Source organism: Serinus canaria, chromosome 9, assembly GCF_022539315.1.
Source record: "Serinus canaria isolate serCan28SL12 chromosome 9, serCan2020, whole genome shotgun sequence".
NCBI lineage: Eukaryota > Metazoa > Chordata > Aves > Passeriformes > Fringillidae > Serinus > Serinus canaria.
This window is the reverse complement of record NC_066323.1, coordinates 23,788,308-23,804,715: the sequence shown is the minus strand read 5'-3', so window position 1 is coordinate 23,804,715 and position 16,408 is coordinate 23,788,308. Positions and strand designations below refer to the sequence as shown.

Genomic DNA, 16,408 nt, shown 5'->3' with positions numbered 1-16,408 from the left:
AAAGCTGAGCAACAGAGGAAGCATAAAACTACAGGTGAGCTTCTAGTCCCAGTTATTGCAGTATAAGCCCAAAGTCATGTCAGTGAAACTAATGGAGCTGCCTCAGGCTACAGAAGAGCAATTGAGATCAGTTTTCTCATTCACTTTGGCATTTTCTGCCTCCCCAGGTACTGACGCAATCCCTGTTCCCTCTGTTCAGGCATTGTCAGTTGAGCTGGAGGCCCTCTTGGCATGGCCCACTGCTTTGAGATGGAAAAAAACTCTTTTGCCTCTGCACTTTTTGTTCTATGATTTGTTAACTCTTTTTCCAAAAGGAGCATGAAGTCACAATGGTAAAATCTTTGTGTCTGCTGAAGGGTAGTTAGTTAAAAGGTAAGTTATGAGCAAGGACCTGATGAGCATTCCTTGTCTGCTGGCAGGGATATTCAGTCAGCTGTTCTGAAGGTACTGAGGGAATCAATGGAAATGGCCATTGCTATGGGGAGGGAATTCTTGCTGGAATATCCTGGTGAATTTTATTTTCAGGCATTTTTTCATAACCAGGACATAAGGTAATACACAGTCCATGTCTTCTCAGAAGCACAATTCATCGCCTGAGCACCAAAAGGACTCTGTCAACAGGAGCACATGCTTAGGTCTGTGTTGGGTCAGTGTTCCCAACTGGAGCTAGGCTTCTCTGGTACAACCTCATACATAGATTCACTTAAAAAACATTCCCTTTGACAGCTTGGAGCCCCCACATGTAAATCTCCAACTCAGGAGAAATCAATATACACTTTGTGCATTAGCCTTGTCAAAAGTTGTGGAAAAGAGACAGTTCAAAGGCTGGGATTAGTGTCCCTGCCTCGAAGAGGTACTGCAAGGATCCAGCTCAGCATGAATATGAGAACTCTTTGGTTTAGATTGCTAAATTAGCTCATCCCTCAGCTAATGGTGGCAGCTGATGGCTGGGATGGGGCTGCAGGCAGCAGTGGGGGTGGCCCAGAGCAGTGGGGTGCCTCTCTGCAGGCTGGATGCTCCTTGTCTTTGGGCTTATCTGTGCCTGTGAGCGCTGATAAGAAGTCACTGACTGGCATGTTAGGCTCTCGCTGCTTGATTATTTTTTATGGCCTTGTTTGCTTGGGGAATGGGAGTGCTTAGCTTGCTCTGAGGTCCAAAAGGTTGCTTTCCCCCAAGGTTCTGTGTGTTTCTGGCTACTGCTTTAGGGATCAGGGCTGCTCTTATCTTATCCCCCCATAAGGTGGGGGTGGTTCCTTCAGGTTCATGTGTTTGCCGCTGCATTGGACATGGGGATTTTATTTCATGCTCTTGTTTGGTTTGGCTCTGTTCATGAAACTATGTTTGTAACCAAGCAGGAAGGAACAGATGTGAAAAGCCTGCAAGTAGGAAAGGAGCTGATGAGGAAGCCTGGAACTGGGGGAGTCAATTAATGTGTGCTGTGTGGGGATTTGAGCCAGTGGCAGCTTTAGTTAGATGTGTGACGAGCTGTCACAACAGCTGTCACCAAAACAAGTGCTGCACCTTGAAGTCCAGCAGTGGAGGAATGGCATGGAGGTTTTGCTATACCCACGTGAACCTAAAGCTGCCTTTGCATTTAGAGTTACAATCATGATTTTCTTTTTTAAATAGCATGTGCAAGTCTAAACCCGACAGGCACATGTGCGTGAGGACAAGTGTACGTGACCAGGACAGGGGAGGCAACAGAATTTAGTCTGAAGCTTTTTACCATGAACTTCAAGTCTTTGTTTCTTAACAGAGCAAGTCTGTAGTGACTAAAGTTTTGAAGAAGGCATGTAGGTACAGTGTGGACAGGGAAGCTGAAATACACTACCACATAAAAGGGAACATCTTTTTCTTTTCAAAGTAAAGAAGAATCACGTCCAAAGAAATATGCATCACTGTTCATATGAATAATTAAATATATTTTTACACATAAATAATAACAGGAAACATTATGGAAAGAAATAAAAAAAGTTAGGAGGAGTCTCTTGGAAATTGACTAAGTCCTGGTTTTTAGGAAATATTTTCAGCTGTGAATATTTAAAGCACATTGCTCAAGCAAGAAGTTCAGAACCCTGTACTTTCCACAAAAGCCTCTCCACACATCACCCCAAGTAATGAACATGCAGTATGTAAATCAAGGCTATTGCATGGCTCTTTTTTCACTGTTTTGCAATGGGTCTTCCAAGGACTCCTTTAAAACAAAATAATAACACACCCCATCAAGACAGCAGTTCAGGTTTGCCCAGCAAAGGGTGACCTGAACAGAGTCTCGTAGCACTTGTTGAAAACTGATGTGGATGACATTGTTCTTCACCAAAAAGTACATGAAGTATGCCACGTGGTAAGGTGTGAAACACACCAGAAAGGCAACCAGGTTTGTCACCACAATCCTCTCTGCTCTGGTGCTGTGTGGCCGGGGGTTGTCTGGCTTTCTGTGCCTTCTCAGGCAGCGGACAGTTTGGGCAGTGCAGAAAGTCATGGCTGCCATGCTGCCAAAGAAGATGATCTCCAGTGTGCTGAGCAGGCCTGTGTTCTCCCAGGTGCTCTTGGAGAAGTTGTGGAAGCAGGACGAGATGTTGTGGCCCTTTCCATGCAGCTGGAAAGTAGAGAGTGTCCCCACAGAGGTGCCCAGGCAGATGAGAGCACAGACCACGGCAGCTTTCTTGATGGACCTGAGGGTGAGGGCCACGAAGGGGTGGCAGATAGCGATGTAGCGATCCACACAGATGCACAGGGAGATGAGGATGCTGCCATACATGTTCACAAAGTACAGACTCTCCAAGGTGGAGCAAAACACAGAGCCCAAGTTCCAGTTGTCCTGAAGGTGGTAGGAAATGATTTTGAAAGGAAGAGTAAACAACAGCAAAGTATCCAGGAATATAAGGGCTATCATGTAGACTGTAGATTCTGACAGCTTTTTAACCTTAAAAAACAGGAATGACAGAGCCATGATGTTGAACAGCAATCCCAGGATAAAAGTGGGGGTGTACACAATGAGCTGGAACAGTTCCACAGTAGCACTGATGTTGCCCTTGCCATGGGTGTCATTCATATCTCCAGGTATGCTGGAAGAGAGGAAAATCACCACAAGGAAGGGTGAAAATCACATAGAAGACACAGAACAAAGGCTAATGTGGTCTCTATGTGTCCACAACCTTGGAAATACTTTTTTCCCCGGCTGTGTGCTGAATTGCAGCTCCTGGTAGCATGGAGCTGCTCAGTGCCAGTGATCTTGGGGCAAAGCTGTACCTCAAGGGAGGATGGGGCTTTCTGGTGTCCACCCTCCCTTGCACTGTTAGCTGTAACCCCAGACTGCACTGTCCTGTATTCTGGCTGGGCAGAGTACCACTGCACCATCCCCTTGGAGAGATTCAATCTCTTTGCAGAACCAAGGTAGCAGACCCTGATTTTAGGGTTTCTGGGATCACAAGGGTGGAAACAATTCTGTGGATCCTGTTTCCTGCATCAAGCTATCATATGAGATCTCAGGGAGCCAAGAACAGAAGGGTCCCCCACATTTATTAATGGGAAGATCCCATACAGTCACTGCCAGCCTGCACCCTCTCCCACCACCCCTGGGCAAAGAGGGACTGTGAGTCCCTTCTAAAAGCTGTCTGAAAGCTGCAGGCAGGAAGCTTCCAACAGGTTATTTCTGGCAGAGGTTAAGTCTTTGGCAGAAGGATGAGGTTTTGTCTAAATCAGCCAGACTTACCAGAGCAGAGACAGGGGTTACAGGAAACATGCAGCTGGATTTGCCTCTGTAAGAAGAGACTGAAGGAGTCAGGCAGGCACCCTCTGAGCTGAGCTGGGGTCATGAAGTAATTACCTGCTTTAGAGGAAGAGTTCTGGCTTGATCCTGCCCTCAGACTCTCCTGATAAGGACTAGGAAGGTGTTCATTGGTTTCTGCAGTGCTGTAGTCACTTAAAAATGCAAATGGCCAGGAATACCAGATCCCTTCCTCCAGCCAGTTCCATGACAGCAAATGGAACCTGTAAATAAAGTCAGAGATCTTTCTGTCAGCACCCAGAAATTACTTTCTCCTGCTGTTCTCTAGTTTTTACTTCAAACCAGTGTCTTTCCTACATGAGCTGCTGATTTTGATGCTGTTCCATTTTAGATTTGTCAACTGTTTGTCAACTGAGCAAAGTTTCTGTCCTGCAAATCAAGTCACGCCCCTTGGTATTTCACATGTAAACTCTCTCTAGCTGTGGTATGAGAGATTAGGATCTCTTCGAGTGAGATTCAGATCAGCAAAAAAGGAAATTTAGTTCTTTACTGCTTAAAGACACAGTAATGGCAGGTAAGTGAGATTCTCTGAGTTCCTGCTTAGACAGAAGTAAGAAATCAGAATGAAGCACTGTGAGTCTGATGCTGGGAGGGAGCCCATTACTGAGAGCCAAAGGAAGGAAAAGTTAATTAAGGAATTTCTGAAAAGTAATAAATACTGACATAGTTCTTTACTTCAATGCCTCTGTAGGAGATTTCATTACTACCTTCCTCTTTCTTCAGTCTTGTTTCTAATTTGTTTCATAGTGTGTCTAAGAAATTCTGGGTCTAGAGAGAAATAGAATTTTAGCTCCTCACCAAGACGTTTAACTAAGAAAATTCTCACTATGATTAAAAGATGTTTCAGACTAGGATCTGTTGTGCAGATTTATTAAAAGATAAACGGAAAAAATATTATATAAAGCATAAATGCAAAGGGAAGTTTTGTTCAGTCATTAAAAAAGTTAGCTATGCTGTAAGCAATGCAAGTTATGTAAAATATAATTAGTTTTCGGCTCTCGTGACAAAAAGGAAAGCTTTTAAGGCAAGGTTTTGTTATAGTGAAATATCTCCGGTCATCTTACCTTTGGGCTGCCTCGTGCTCTGGTTGTTGGCTTTTTCTCCTCAGCTTGTAGAATTCTGCAGTCTTGTGTTTTCTTTTAAGGCAGCAGAGTGAGCTGCATGCAAAGCAGCTGCTGGTCAGAATGTCAGAAAACACCAAGTGCTGCTGCTTTTTGTTCCATCACAGATTTCCATGACAGCATGGGGCTCCCCATGCCGTGTCTGCATGCAGGCTCTGTGTACACAGGCAGTCACACAGCTCATATAAGGATGTAAATCTGTGGACTCACACCTCTGAGTCACCCTTTAAAACACGGAAAGAAATCTGGCTCTACAGACCTTTCTTTGTTTTTTCTTTATTTGTGTTTTTTTTTTCTCTTTTGTGTGGCTTTTTTGGGTGGTGGTGGGTTTTTTTGTGTGTGGTTTTTTTTTTTTTTTGGTTTTTTTTTTTTGTTGGGTTTTTTTTGGGTTTTTTTCTCCAATACAGGATTTTATAAATTCTACATAGCATCCATGTGTAGAGTGTTAGTTGTCAAAATGTGCTTTGAGCTAAATCCTGTCATTGTTTCTCTTACTTTTCATGATATCAGAAGGGAAAGAGAGATTTCTGATTTTCAGTGGTAACCTGGTATGTTCACTTCAACTTGGTGTTTCAAAAGAGTCAAGGGGTACTCTTACATCTGTTTACACTCCTAGGGAGCAGGGAATATACCCATGGAGAGTGTCAGGTGATGATTTTGTTCAGGTAGAAAGGGGAAAAAAGTGAACTTTTTTGGCTGCATGTTTGCAGTGCTCTTTCCAAAAAGGGAAAGAAAGGCCACAGATGTAGTTTTGCTTGGTCTTCTGCATACTCCCCATATTTCAAAACTGAAATTTATATTGGCTAAATTAAATCTGTGAAAGAGATGGAGGATAGGAGGTGAGAGAAGAAACAGTCCCTTGCGGTTTCCCAGGGGTATTTTAGTTGAAATTACTCTATTTAAGGGAAAAAAAAAGCAACACCACCAAAGGAAAAAACCCATAGAAGTTTGAATGAATAGTACCTCATCTCATTTCTCAGCTAGCTTGCACTTCTGTGTATCCTGTGGTGGTCTTGTGACCATGGCTGCATTCTGGGTGTGAACAAAACCCAGCACAGGCACCATGAGGAGATGTCTGGGGCTGGGCCAGCAGGGCTGCCCTCAGCTCAGATGTGCTCACTTTGGCAGCACAGACACCACAATTCAACACCTGGGGAATTCTGGTTCATAATCATAGGAAGAGTTGATCTTGAAGGATTAAAAGGTGATGTTGTTATGAATGGTTGTTATAAGTTAGTTATTTTTGTGGTAATTTTTTGGATATTTCTTGTTTAAAATTTAAAAACTTAGGATTGTGAGGTTTTGTTTTTATGGTTTGTATTTGTATTATTTGTATTGAAAATTAAGTGAGGTTTTTTTTTTTTTTTTTTTGTTTTGTCAGAGATTTTTTTTGGGCTTTTTGAGTTTGTTTTAGGGTGTTTATGTTATGTTTTCATAGGAGTATTGTGTTAGTTAAATTTTTTATTTGTTATTTTGGGTTTTATTAGAAAGTGGGGGTTATGTGGGTGATTAGGTAGAGAGGGTTTATAATTTGGTTGAATTTGGGAATGTGCATTTTTTAAAAGTTTATGGTGATTAGGGAAGTTTGTGTTTTGTTTTTTTTTTGTTGGTTGGTGGAGATATTGGTGTAATTTTGTTGATGATGTGGAAATTTTGTGTTGCTTGTTTTGTTATTTTATTTTTAAGAATTGGATTTTTTGGGTTTTTTTGATGATGAAGTTGGTGTAGATATATTGTAGATGTTTTGAAGGTTTTGGGGTTTTTTCAAGTGTAGTTTGGATTATGTGGTGCAGTTTCTTCAGTCATGTTATTTCTTGTTCCTCTTCATCAGCAAGACCAAAGTTTTCATTTTTAGCTTGGTGCTGCTCTGTGCTCCTTCCCTGCTCTGGGCTTTACAGATGCCAGTTCTGAAACTGCCACCAACGCTCCCAAATGGGGCTCTCCCCAATCAAGGTTTTCCCCTCCCTCACATGCTCGGTGCTTTTCCTTCTGTCTCATTTCCTCTCTGACCCTCATGTTCTGAGCACTGCCCACCTTGCTGGAGGCTGTCCCCAGCCAGGTGTCCCTGGACAAGGTGTCCCCTGGCTGCACAGAGCTCTGTGAGACTCCACATCTGGAGAGAGATGCAGTGGGAAAGGCAGGATGAGGAAGCAGCAGTGGCAGGCGTGGTTCAGCCACCCCTAGTGAGTGATCTGCTTTTGTTCCAGCAGTATCCTTGTGAGTTCTTCAGGGAAGAAGTGGCCAGGAAGGCATGGGCAGGGGTACAAATGCAATAAAAATGGATGAAAAGGTGTGATGCTGAGGGCTGCTGCAGAGGGTGACATGGACCCCAGTGGGCAGCACAATGGAAAGGCTGGGGCAGCCCCTGAAGGACTCCCACAGTGTTCATCACTTCCCTTCAGGGGAAGGCAGTGGGCAGCAAGGAACCTTTCTGTTCTCAGCACAGGCTCTGCTCTGTGCTAAGGGGATGTGTCTCTTCACAAAGCCCCAAGTCCAAGTGTGGGTCCCTTTTCTTGGAGACTTGGGAGAAGAAGGTCACCTCTGCACATTCTCTGTCCTTGACAAGTCTGTGCGTGTCAGCAATGCCACCAGTGTGTGAAGCACCTCATGTTTCACATGATTCCTGATGCTGAATGTGCCTTTTTCCTCATGAAGGAGCTGCTTCACATGCATTTTTTTGTTGGTATTGAGGACTTTGCCATATGGCTGCTGCCACACAGACCTCACCTTCAGGACACACATATCTCACCTTCAGGACATGCAGACCTCACCTTCAGGGCACACAGATCTCACCTTCAGGACACACATATCTCACCTTCAGGACACACAGACCTCACCTTCAGGACACACATATCTCACCTTCAGGACACACAGATCTCACCTTCAGGACACACACACATCCCTCAGTGGCAACCAGAGGTCTGCTGGTTCCCTGTGCTTGCCCTTAAGGCCAACCTTCTCCTTGCAGTGCTGGGCTATGCCAGCCAAGGTCCTGGCTCTCCTGCTGTGGGTCCTTGGGAAGTGTCAGCATGAAGTGTCAGCATGGGGCTGATGCTGCTGTCAGCCTTCCAGTTTATGACAAGTCAGTAACCACACAGGGTTCTGCAGTGAAGACATGGTGAGGTTTTTCTCGATTTAAATCCTAGCCTAACCAGTGAGAAAAGCATTTGCCCTGCTTGAGAAGAGAGAGAGAGCATCCACTGCTGTGATGCAGAGCCTCTGGGTGAGCCAGAGGTGGGATGAAATGTCCCATCACCTTCATCTGGTGGCTCTGCAGAGCTGTTTGTAACTGAGCTGCTCCATCTCGTGGCACAGGAGTGTAGCGGCTTTGGATGGCCAATTTGAGATTTCCCGGCCAGTGTGGCAATGAGCGCCGTGCGTTCGGTGTGGGCTCATCACCTGTGCACTCATTTTGTGTGGGCTCATCACCTGTGCACTCATTTGGTGCTGGGAGGCAGGAGCAGCAGAAAGGCAAAGCGAGCTCAAAGCTCGCTGTGATAAATGCCAATCACTTGGGTTTTTTAAGTTTTAAAAGTTTAATGATAATAGAATGGTTATAAAAATAGCAATATGATTAGAGTACTAATAATTTGGACAGTTTGGATTAGGACAATATGAGACATTAAAAACAAAGAGTTACGGATGTTCGAGTACCTTTTCTGGGCAGCACAAGCCCGAAAAAGGCCCCACGTTAACAGAGGATTAACCCTTAAAAACAACAGCCTGCTGCATATTCATACACCTCATCCATGATGCATAAACTGTATTCAAACACAGGATTCTGTCTGGGCAGTGTCAGCTTCTTCCTCCTAATCCTGACGGCATCTTCAGGGCTGAGCGAGGCAGGCAGAAGTTCATTTCTCCTGATACTGGGGCAATAAATTCTCTTTCTCTGAAAGATTGAGGTGTCCTGTGGCTGCTATCTCAGTGCGAGTCCTTTCTTTAAGAAAGTATCCTACATAGCATAGTTTCTATTTTAACCTTATGTTATAACCTAAAACTATATTTAACACCCTACTTAAGAGAATTAACACAGCATAACTTTCTAACACAACACATAAAATATTCATTTAAATATTGGTGAAAAGCCAATAATAAAATACCCATTTTTCACACTCGCCTTTCCGCAGGGCACTGCAAATGCCATTCCACATTCCTCCATGGCAGTGAGGAGCTTGGCCTCAGCCCTGCCATGTGCCTGTCTGTCTGTCTGTCTGTCCATGGTGTGCCACTGAGAGGAACACCATGGTGGAGCTCAGACAGTTTATCCCAGCCTGTCCCCACCAGCTGAGCTTCTTGTCCTCACTGGCACTCGCAGCCTGGCATGATGAGCAAGGGAGAGCCCAAGCTCTGATGGTTCTGGGTGGGGAGGACCAAAGCCCAGCACAGCTGAGATGAAGCTCTTCTGTGAAGGAAGTGGCCACAGGGCTGACTGTGTGTGGCTCGTGGGGCCGAGGGCCAGGGCCAGGAAGCTGCTGAGCCGAATCAGCGGTCTGACCGCAGGCACTGATGTTTGTCACCAATGCTTGGTGTCCTCTGGAAAGGACCAGCCAACCTTCGCTGTGCCAGAATTCCCCAAGGGTCCCTCACTGCTGGAGGAGCTAAATCTGCTGCTTGGGAGAGCAGGTGAGCTGCTCTGGCTCTTTGAGCCTTGACATGTTTAGTGTTGAACTATCTAATATTTTTGGAGAGACATGTCTGTTTCCACAGGGAAATCAGCTGGGGATGTCTTGTGGGACTTCTGAGTCCAGATCAGCAGGGTAGGTATTTTCCATCTCAGTGTCCTGAGAGTGGTGAAATTTGTAGCTGGTGGAGATCTGTCTCTGGTGTTGCAGATTTTGCATTTTCAGTTGTTCCCTGGCTCCGCAGAGCAGGCGTTAGAGTGAGGCTTCATGCACCCCAGCTGTGGGCCCTGAATAACACATCACAGCCTGTGTGTCTCTTCTGCCTCATGGCTGAGTCATTTTGACACTTCTAAGGTATTTTTTGTATTTAAACCATTAGCTACACTGGTCTTCAAATTATCATTACCCTTGAAAGACTTGTGACAGCATTTTTGCAAATCTAGTATTTCCTGAGAGATCACACAAACCCCCACACCACATGACTGACCTGGCAAGATCAGACAGGCACTTTGGGGAAAAAAATAAATTACTGAAGATGGTCAAGATCTCATTTTATTTTTCACAGTTGGGAATTGCACGTACAGCTCTAGGAAAATAACTGCACAACTGGAGCTCATTTTCAACAGCACTTGCACTCAATTTTGAGCCAACTGGGCTGCTTAGAGGGCTGAGGTACTGCATGCACCCTCTGATGACCAAAGAGTCTCAGTCAGACCCCACATCTCATGGTTCCATTTCTTCTTAATGGGAACAGTCAGTTTTCCTTGTCTCATTTCTGGGTGTGTAATATGTGTCTGTGAGAAACTGCCAGAGGTATTTACAGCAGGGAGGGAAGGTCTCTGAATGCCATTTCAGTACAAAAAAATAACGAATGGAAAAAGAACCTAAGAGTCATTTTGGGCAAGAGAAAAAGTGTGGCTCAAGTGGCTCAAGTGACCAGAGCCAGCAGTGGATGTTTAGGGGAAGAGTTAAAAACTGTGAAGAGAAAAACTCAGGTTGGCAGCTGAATCATGATTCCAGTGTTCCTATGGCAGCAGAAATTGAAAGATAGCAAACCTCCAAGTTTAGATAATTAGCATTAAGAGATTAATTAGTTAGGAATGCAGTGACAGCAGTGAGAAGCTGACAAATCTACATTTTCCTGAGTTTCTATAGATAAGATATTCCTCAAAGGAAATATTCTTACAAAATTGTATGTTTGCAAAAGACCTGCTTGCAGGGGAAAAAGGGAAACTTAAAAAAAAGTGGTTTTACTAGAATTTATTTTGCTTTCTCTGTTTTGTGCTCTGCTACTTCATTATGTAAACTGTGTGTACCACTGTTGTGCCAAACATCAAATCACAGTCTATTTTAATCTTAGCAGACCAGCAGCAATGCATGTATTTATGATATCATGATGTACTGGTAAAATTTAATTTTTTAGCACACAGAGGATTTGGCTGCTAATGAAAATCTCTTTCCTCCTGCTGCTGCATTGTTGGATACATCAGTTTGGTGCTTCACTAACCTTACAACCTGTTTATCAAACACTATCAGATGTGGTGTTTGTGCCTGGACAAACCACTTTCAGGATGATTTAGGGTGATTTAGGTTTCTGCACAGGACATCTCAATGCACCATGACAGGCTTTGCTTGCAGGGCTCAGCCAAGGTTGCTTTTTTTGTCCTCTCCTCAAGGCCTGTTCTGGCCTTGTCCTGCTGGCATAGATAGGGGCTGGGATTTGTTTTTTTTTTTTTTTTTAATTTTTTCATTTTATGGGTGGGAAATCAAAGCAGAGATAATATTAAGAATTTTCCAAAGGTTCTACAAGACACCTGCAATGGAGTGCAGTTTCCCAGATCCAGATATCCAAGACCAACACACAATTTTTCATCTGTTCCTTCCTGGGGCCCAGCCCTGTCTGCAGCCCAGGAGGGACAACTATGCATCAATTATGGCTGGATGTTCACACCCTTCTAGAAGTCCTACATTCTTCCAATAAAACTTGTCTGTCTGCCCTTTCCTATTTAGAATTAACTACTCTTGGGTAGTAATTGTTGAAACTGTGTTGATAGTATGTAGTAACAAACAAAAGAAGTATTAAATGGCATTATTTTATTTCCTTTCAGGTACCATATGCATGTGCTCACCTAATTAATTTGAATCTTTCAGCCTGTCTGATTAATTTCAATAATATTTCAGTGGGGATGAGGCTGTGTGAAGGAGGGCAGGGAGAGCTTTGTGCCAACCTCTGTATCTAGAGGATGCTATCTGTGCCTGCAAAGTTAAAGATGTGGTCCCCAGAGAAAGGGGCCCAGTGGCTCCACAAGAAAAAACAAACCTAGGTTTCAAACAAAAGAAAGGAGAGCTGCTGCTCCTGCCCTCTCTCTGCTGCTCCTGCCCTGTCCCTGCTGCTCCTGCCCTGTCCCTGCTGCTCCTGCCCTCTCCCTGCTGCTCTGCCTGTCCCTGCTGCTCGCTGCCCTGTGCCTGCTGCCTTGCCCGTCCCTGCTGCTCCTGCCCATGTCCTGTGCTCTGCCCGTCCCTGCTGCTCTTGCCTGTCCCTGCTGCTCTTGCCCTGTCCCTGCTGCTCCTGCCCTGTCCCTGCTGCTCCTGCCCTGTCCCTGCTGCTCCTGCCCTGTCCCTGCTGCTCCTGCCCTCTCCCTGCTGCTCCTGCCCTCTCTCTGCTGCTCCTGCCCTTTCCCTGCTGCTCCTGCCCTCTCTCTGCTGCTCCTGCCCTGTCCCTGCTGCTCCTGCCCTGTCCCTGCTGCTTCTGCCCTCTCCCTGCTGCTCCTGCCCTCTCTCTGCTGCTCCTGCCCTCTCCCTGCTGCTCTTGCCCTGTCCCTGCTGCTCCTGCCCTGTCCCTGCTGCTCCTGCCGTGTCCCTGCTGCTCCTGCCCTGTCCCTGCTGCTCCTGCCCTCTCCCTGCTGCTCCTGCCCTCTCCCTGCTGCTCCTGCCCTTTCCCTGCTGCTCCTGCCCTCTCCCTGCTGCTCCTGCCGTGTCCCTGCTGCTCCTGCCCTGTCCCTGCTGCTCCTGCCGTGTCCCTGCTGCTCCTGCCCTCTCCCTGCTGTTCCTGCCCTGTCCCTGCTGCCATCTCCTCCCTGCTCTTCCCCCTGCTTTGCTTCCCTCAAAGCTGGTGTGCACAGAATGAGCCTTCACCCTTCTCTGCCTTTTATGAATGCCCCTGCAGAGAAAGGTTTAAAGGGTTTTTGGTGGACAGCATCCACTGTGAGTTAAAAAATGTCCATCTTCCTTCCTGAAAGTAGAGCTTGAGAGCTGCTTGTTTGGTACTGGGACACGCCTTCACTTCAGACTTTTCACACTTATTAATTTCAGTGAAATCAAATTCAAATGAATAAATAAATGACACTGATGAAGATGTTAACATGCATTTATCAGGCCACATCCTTTTCCTGTTGTTTTCCTGGTAAGTGTTTCTAAAGTCAAGTATTAAAAATTTTAGCATAAAAATTTCTCTGGTCTTGAGCATTTTTTTGTAAACAACCACAACCACTGAAGCAATACTAAATAGGGCTATACATGCTGATTTAGCAGTCTAGCTTGTGATCTGAATTAAGTGGGGAGCTGGAGAAAGTGGTTGGAGTATATTTTTCTTTAACTACAAAATCTTTTTTTTTCCTTTTTTAAAATATTTTTACCGTAATCTGGTTTTTGCAGAGATGATGCTTGGGACATGTTTTTCAGTGTTGACATCTGGTTCTTGGGAGTAAATTGTTCCAGCATCCAGAATATTGTTTCTTCCATTCTTTTTGATCTCATAAACTTGTGAAAAGTCAGATTGAATTTAAGATGAAGATGAGTTCAAGTTTCTAGAACTGCAGTTTAGTGACATCTACATAGCCTGCCACATTTCAGCCAAATCTCTACCTGAAACTGTAACTGGTGGCTTGAAATTTGTTCTTCTTGAGTTGTTAAAAAAGAGTAACTATTTTTTGTGCTCATTTTCTTTTTCTTTTAACCTGACCTGGTTTGTCAAACTGAGAAATACTGACCATTTCTGCTCTTATGATTCTGCAGTGAGGAGAAGATATATGTTTGGAGGGACACCCAGGAATGTTAATTTAATTGGAATTCTCCCCCAAACAAATGGATGCACTATATAATTATGGCTTATCCCTCTTCTGCTCAACAGCACCTCCCACATCAGCGTCCAAGGGGCTCCTGGGAGGGGCAGCTGCTCTTCAGCTGGACGGAGATTTTCAGCCAGATCTTAACAGTGTATAAGGTAGGGGGGAAGGAAGGGTGTGTGATGCTATTCTATTTGTTAACTTGATGCTAGTTACACCGAGACAATTTTTGTTGTACATACTGGAGCCACAAAGCGAGTGCTGGGTTTTGTTAGCATCCAGCTGAGTTTTCACAGCCAGCTCAAGCAGTGCTGGGGTGCACAGGCACCCAGGGAGAGCACAGCTTGCCTTCAGCCTCCTTCCAGCTGCCAGGGGGTCCAGGGGTGTCACTGACATGTTTTATGAAAAATCCTTTCCTTAGGAGTTTTTCTCCTGAGAAGCTGAGAGGCCTCAGGAACAAAATGCAAACAATGATTCTCTGCTGCTGTGGAATTCAACAGGTGGATCTGGGATTGGTCTCATCTGGTTGTTTCTAATTAATTGCCAATCACAGTCCAGCTGTCTGGACTGTGAGAGTCAGGAGCTTTTCTTATCATTCCATTCTTTTTCTCCTTGCTTGCAAGCCTTCTGATGAAATCCTTTCTTCTATTCTTTTCGTATAGTTTTAATATATTATATATCATAAAGTAATAACTCAGCCTTCTGAAACATGGAGTCAAGATTCTCATCTCTTCCCTCTTCCTGGGACCCCTGAGAACACCAGCACACAGGGGCTGCCTGCTGCCCAACAGAGAAGGGGCTCTGGCTCTGTAGGAGCCTCGTTGCCACCCTGTGCCCTCCTGGTGAGCCCTGCTCAGAGATGGGTGATCTCCACTTCAGGAACCCCTCTGCCTGTGCTGAAGGGCTGTGCTATAAGGTGCTCTCAGTATTTCAAGGTGTTTTCTTTCATGCAGGTCTGTCTTCTCTAAGGTTCAGGGGGGGAAGACTGCTGCTGAAGGCAAGCCAAAGGGTCTGGGTGCTGTGAGTGAAGGTCTCAGCCAGAAGGAAACCCAGGCAGGGCTTTCATGTTAGTGTTCTCCTCGTGTTGCGTGTCAGTCATTTCTGTACCCCCAGTTCTTCCCCTTTAGCTTTGATTTCACTGTGCTCCAGCTCCAGATGTACATGAGACCTTCAGGTCTCTTAGCTCTCTGACATGAGAAGAAAAGTGACTCAATCCCAAAATTTCAGTGTACAGGAAAAAGCAGCCTTTTCTCACTGCTGAGGGAAACCTGGGGCAGATTCTCAGAAGAGTCCCAGCTGTGGCTTGCTGGCAAGCATCAAACCTGGGAAAGGAGCTCTGTGGACAGGTAACTGCCAGGGAGGGTGATAACACAGAGTGAAAGAGGACAGAGGATGCTGCAGGGCTGCTCGTGGTGGCTCCTGGGGGTGCCACAGGGATGGCTCTCCTTTCCCTACCTGGGCATAGCTTCCTACTTTAGGTGGAGGTAACAGGACAAGCAAAGTGGAAAGTTTTGTAAGGAACCTTATTCAGTTTAAGCAAGTGAGTCCCAAACCAGTTTTGAGAACTGAAAGGTAAGGCTGAGGAGCCAAAATTTAGGTGCAAAGTTCAGGAATGGAAGAGAGTTTGAATTTCAGCTGAGGACATGGTCAGGGACAAAAACACATTGCTCAGAATGTTAAAATTTAGAGTAATTGCTGTTGTTGTAGGACCTGGAGAAGGATTGTGATGTATATGGTACTTTGGATGATACACCACTTGGAAAATTAAAGATTTTGTTGAAGAGAAGAACTAGCCCAAAATTTGGATTTGCTGAGAGACTGAAAGTTCTCTGGATCACTCCCAGTGTGTATTGGTCCTCAGCTGCCTGTGTGATGGGGAACAGAGAGTGGCTTCTTTATATTGCTTTCCAATATGGGTATTTTTCTGACTTTTCAACCTTTGCAAAGGGATTAGTCTGAAGCCATGTGCCAGGTCTTGTCTATGCAGTGTGTGTGGTTGTATTCGAGACATTTGCAACCATAGGACAGAGTGGAGTTAAAATCTTTAAAAATTTGAAGAACTGTCAGCACCTGATGATTCATAACAGCCTGCTGTTAGGTTTAAGCTGGCAGGCATGTTTAAAAGGACAACAGCTTTGCCACATCTTCCTCATCTGCAGCCCTCTGGGTGCCTCCCTGCAGACCTGCCCAGGCTGCCCATGCTGCTCCAGGCTCAGGCACAGCAGGGTGGGAAGGGGATGGCCACTGAGGCTCCCAGCTGCAGCCCCACAGCTGCTGACAGCCTGGCCCAAAAAACCTGTCCATTTAATGGCAATGCCTAAAATTTGGCTGTGACTTCGTGTCTGGGTAGTTAAAAAAGCTGAGTGACACCTCTGATCTTGGTAGAGGGTGTTTGTAGATCTTTGGGCTAGACTTCTGGTTTCTGAATTCTAGTTACAGTAATAGAAAGCAAAAAGCCCAACTCTGCAGATACCCACTCTTAAAAAAAAAAATCAATTATTTTAGAAATACTTTGTAAATTCCAATAATCTGAAATGATTCTAAACCCAGGAGCCTCTTGGTAATGTAACTCTGACCTTTTGGCATTTACAGACCTTACTGAAGCCCATGGGTGCCCTCTCCTTCCAGTCAGAGGAACTGAGAAAACATCTGGCTGCTCCTTTTCCAGTGACAACTGAAAAAGCAAGGTCTCCTAGACCAGACTGATGATGGTGAGAGCCTGGTGTGGTGTAACTCTGACACTGGCAGAGTTTGGTGATGGAATCAGCCACACCGAGCTGTAATTAATTTTTAAAGCATTTGGTGTTG

The 16,408-nt window shown here is 45.2% G+C and overlaps 1 protein-coding gene and 1 long non-coding RNA gene across 3 annotated transcripts in view; one reads left to right on the top strand and one right to left on the bottom strand.

Annotated features, from left to right (window-relative positions):
* Positions 1–1,948: 1,948 nt before the first annotated feature.
* Positions 1,949–5,104, bottom strand: LOC103824210 (lysophosphatidic acid receptor 6-like). 2 transcript variants are annotated; one of them, XM_030227387.2, is made up of 3 exons: positions 4,855–5,104; positions 3,716–3,993; positions 1,949–3,068 (listed from the first exon to the last, which is right to left on the bottom strand). In XM_030227387.2, exon 3 carries the CDS (start codon positions 3,053–3,055, stop codon positions 2,144–2,146), a length of 912 nt encoding a protein of 303 aa, XP_030083247.1. In that variant the 5' UTR covers positions 3,056–3,068; positions 3,716–3,993; positions 4,855–5,104; the 3' UTR covers positions 1,949–2,143. The 2 variants fall into 2 exon arrangements, with proteins under 2 accessions (XP_030083247.1, XP_030083248.1); XM_030227388.2 differs by having other exon boundaries at positions 3,830–3,993.
* The window catches only part of LOC127059932 (uncharacterized), a 21,148-nt gene continuing 8,922 nt past the window's right edge, over positions 4,183–16,408 (top strand). The window contains exons 1-2 of the long non-coding RNA XR_007778286.1: positions 4,183–4,304; positions 13,666–13,758. This is a non-coding gene — a long non-coding RNA (uncharacterized LOC127059932). The remainder of the gene's footprint in view (positions 4,305–13,665; positions 13,759–16,408) is intronic.

Bases quoted from the DNA above. Each gene is read 5' to 3' on its own strand.
- LOC103824210 (XM_030227387.2), bottom strand. From the start codon at position 3,055: ATGAATGACACCCATGGCAAGGGCAACATCAGTGCTACTGTGGAACTG.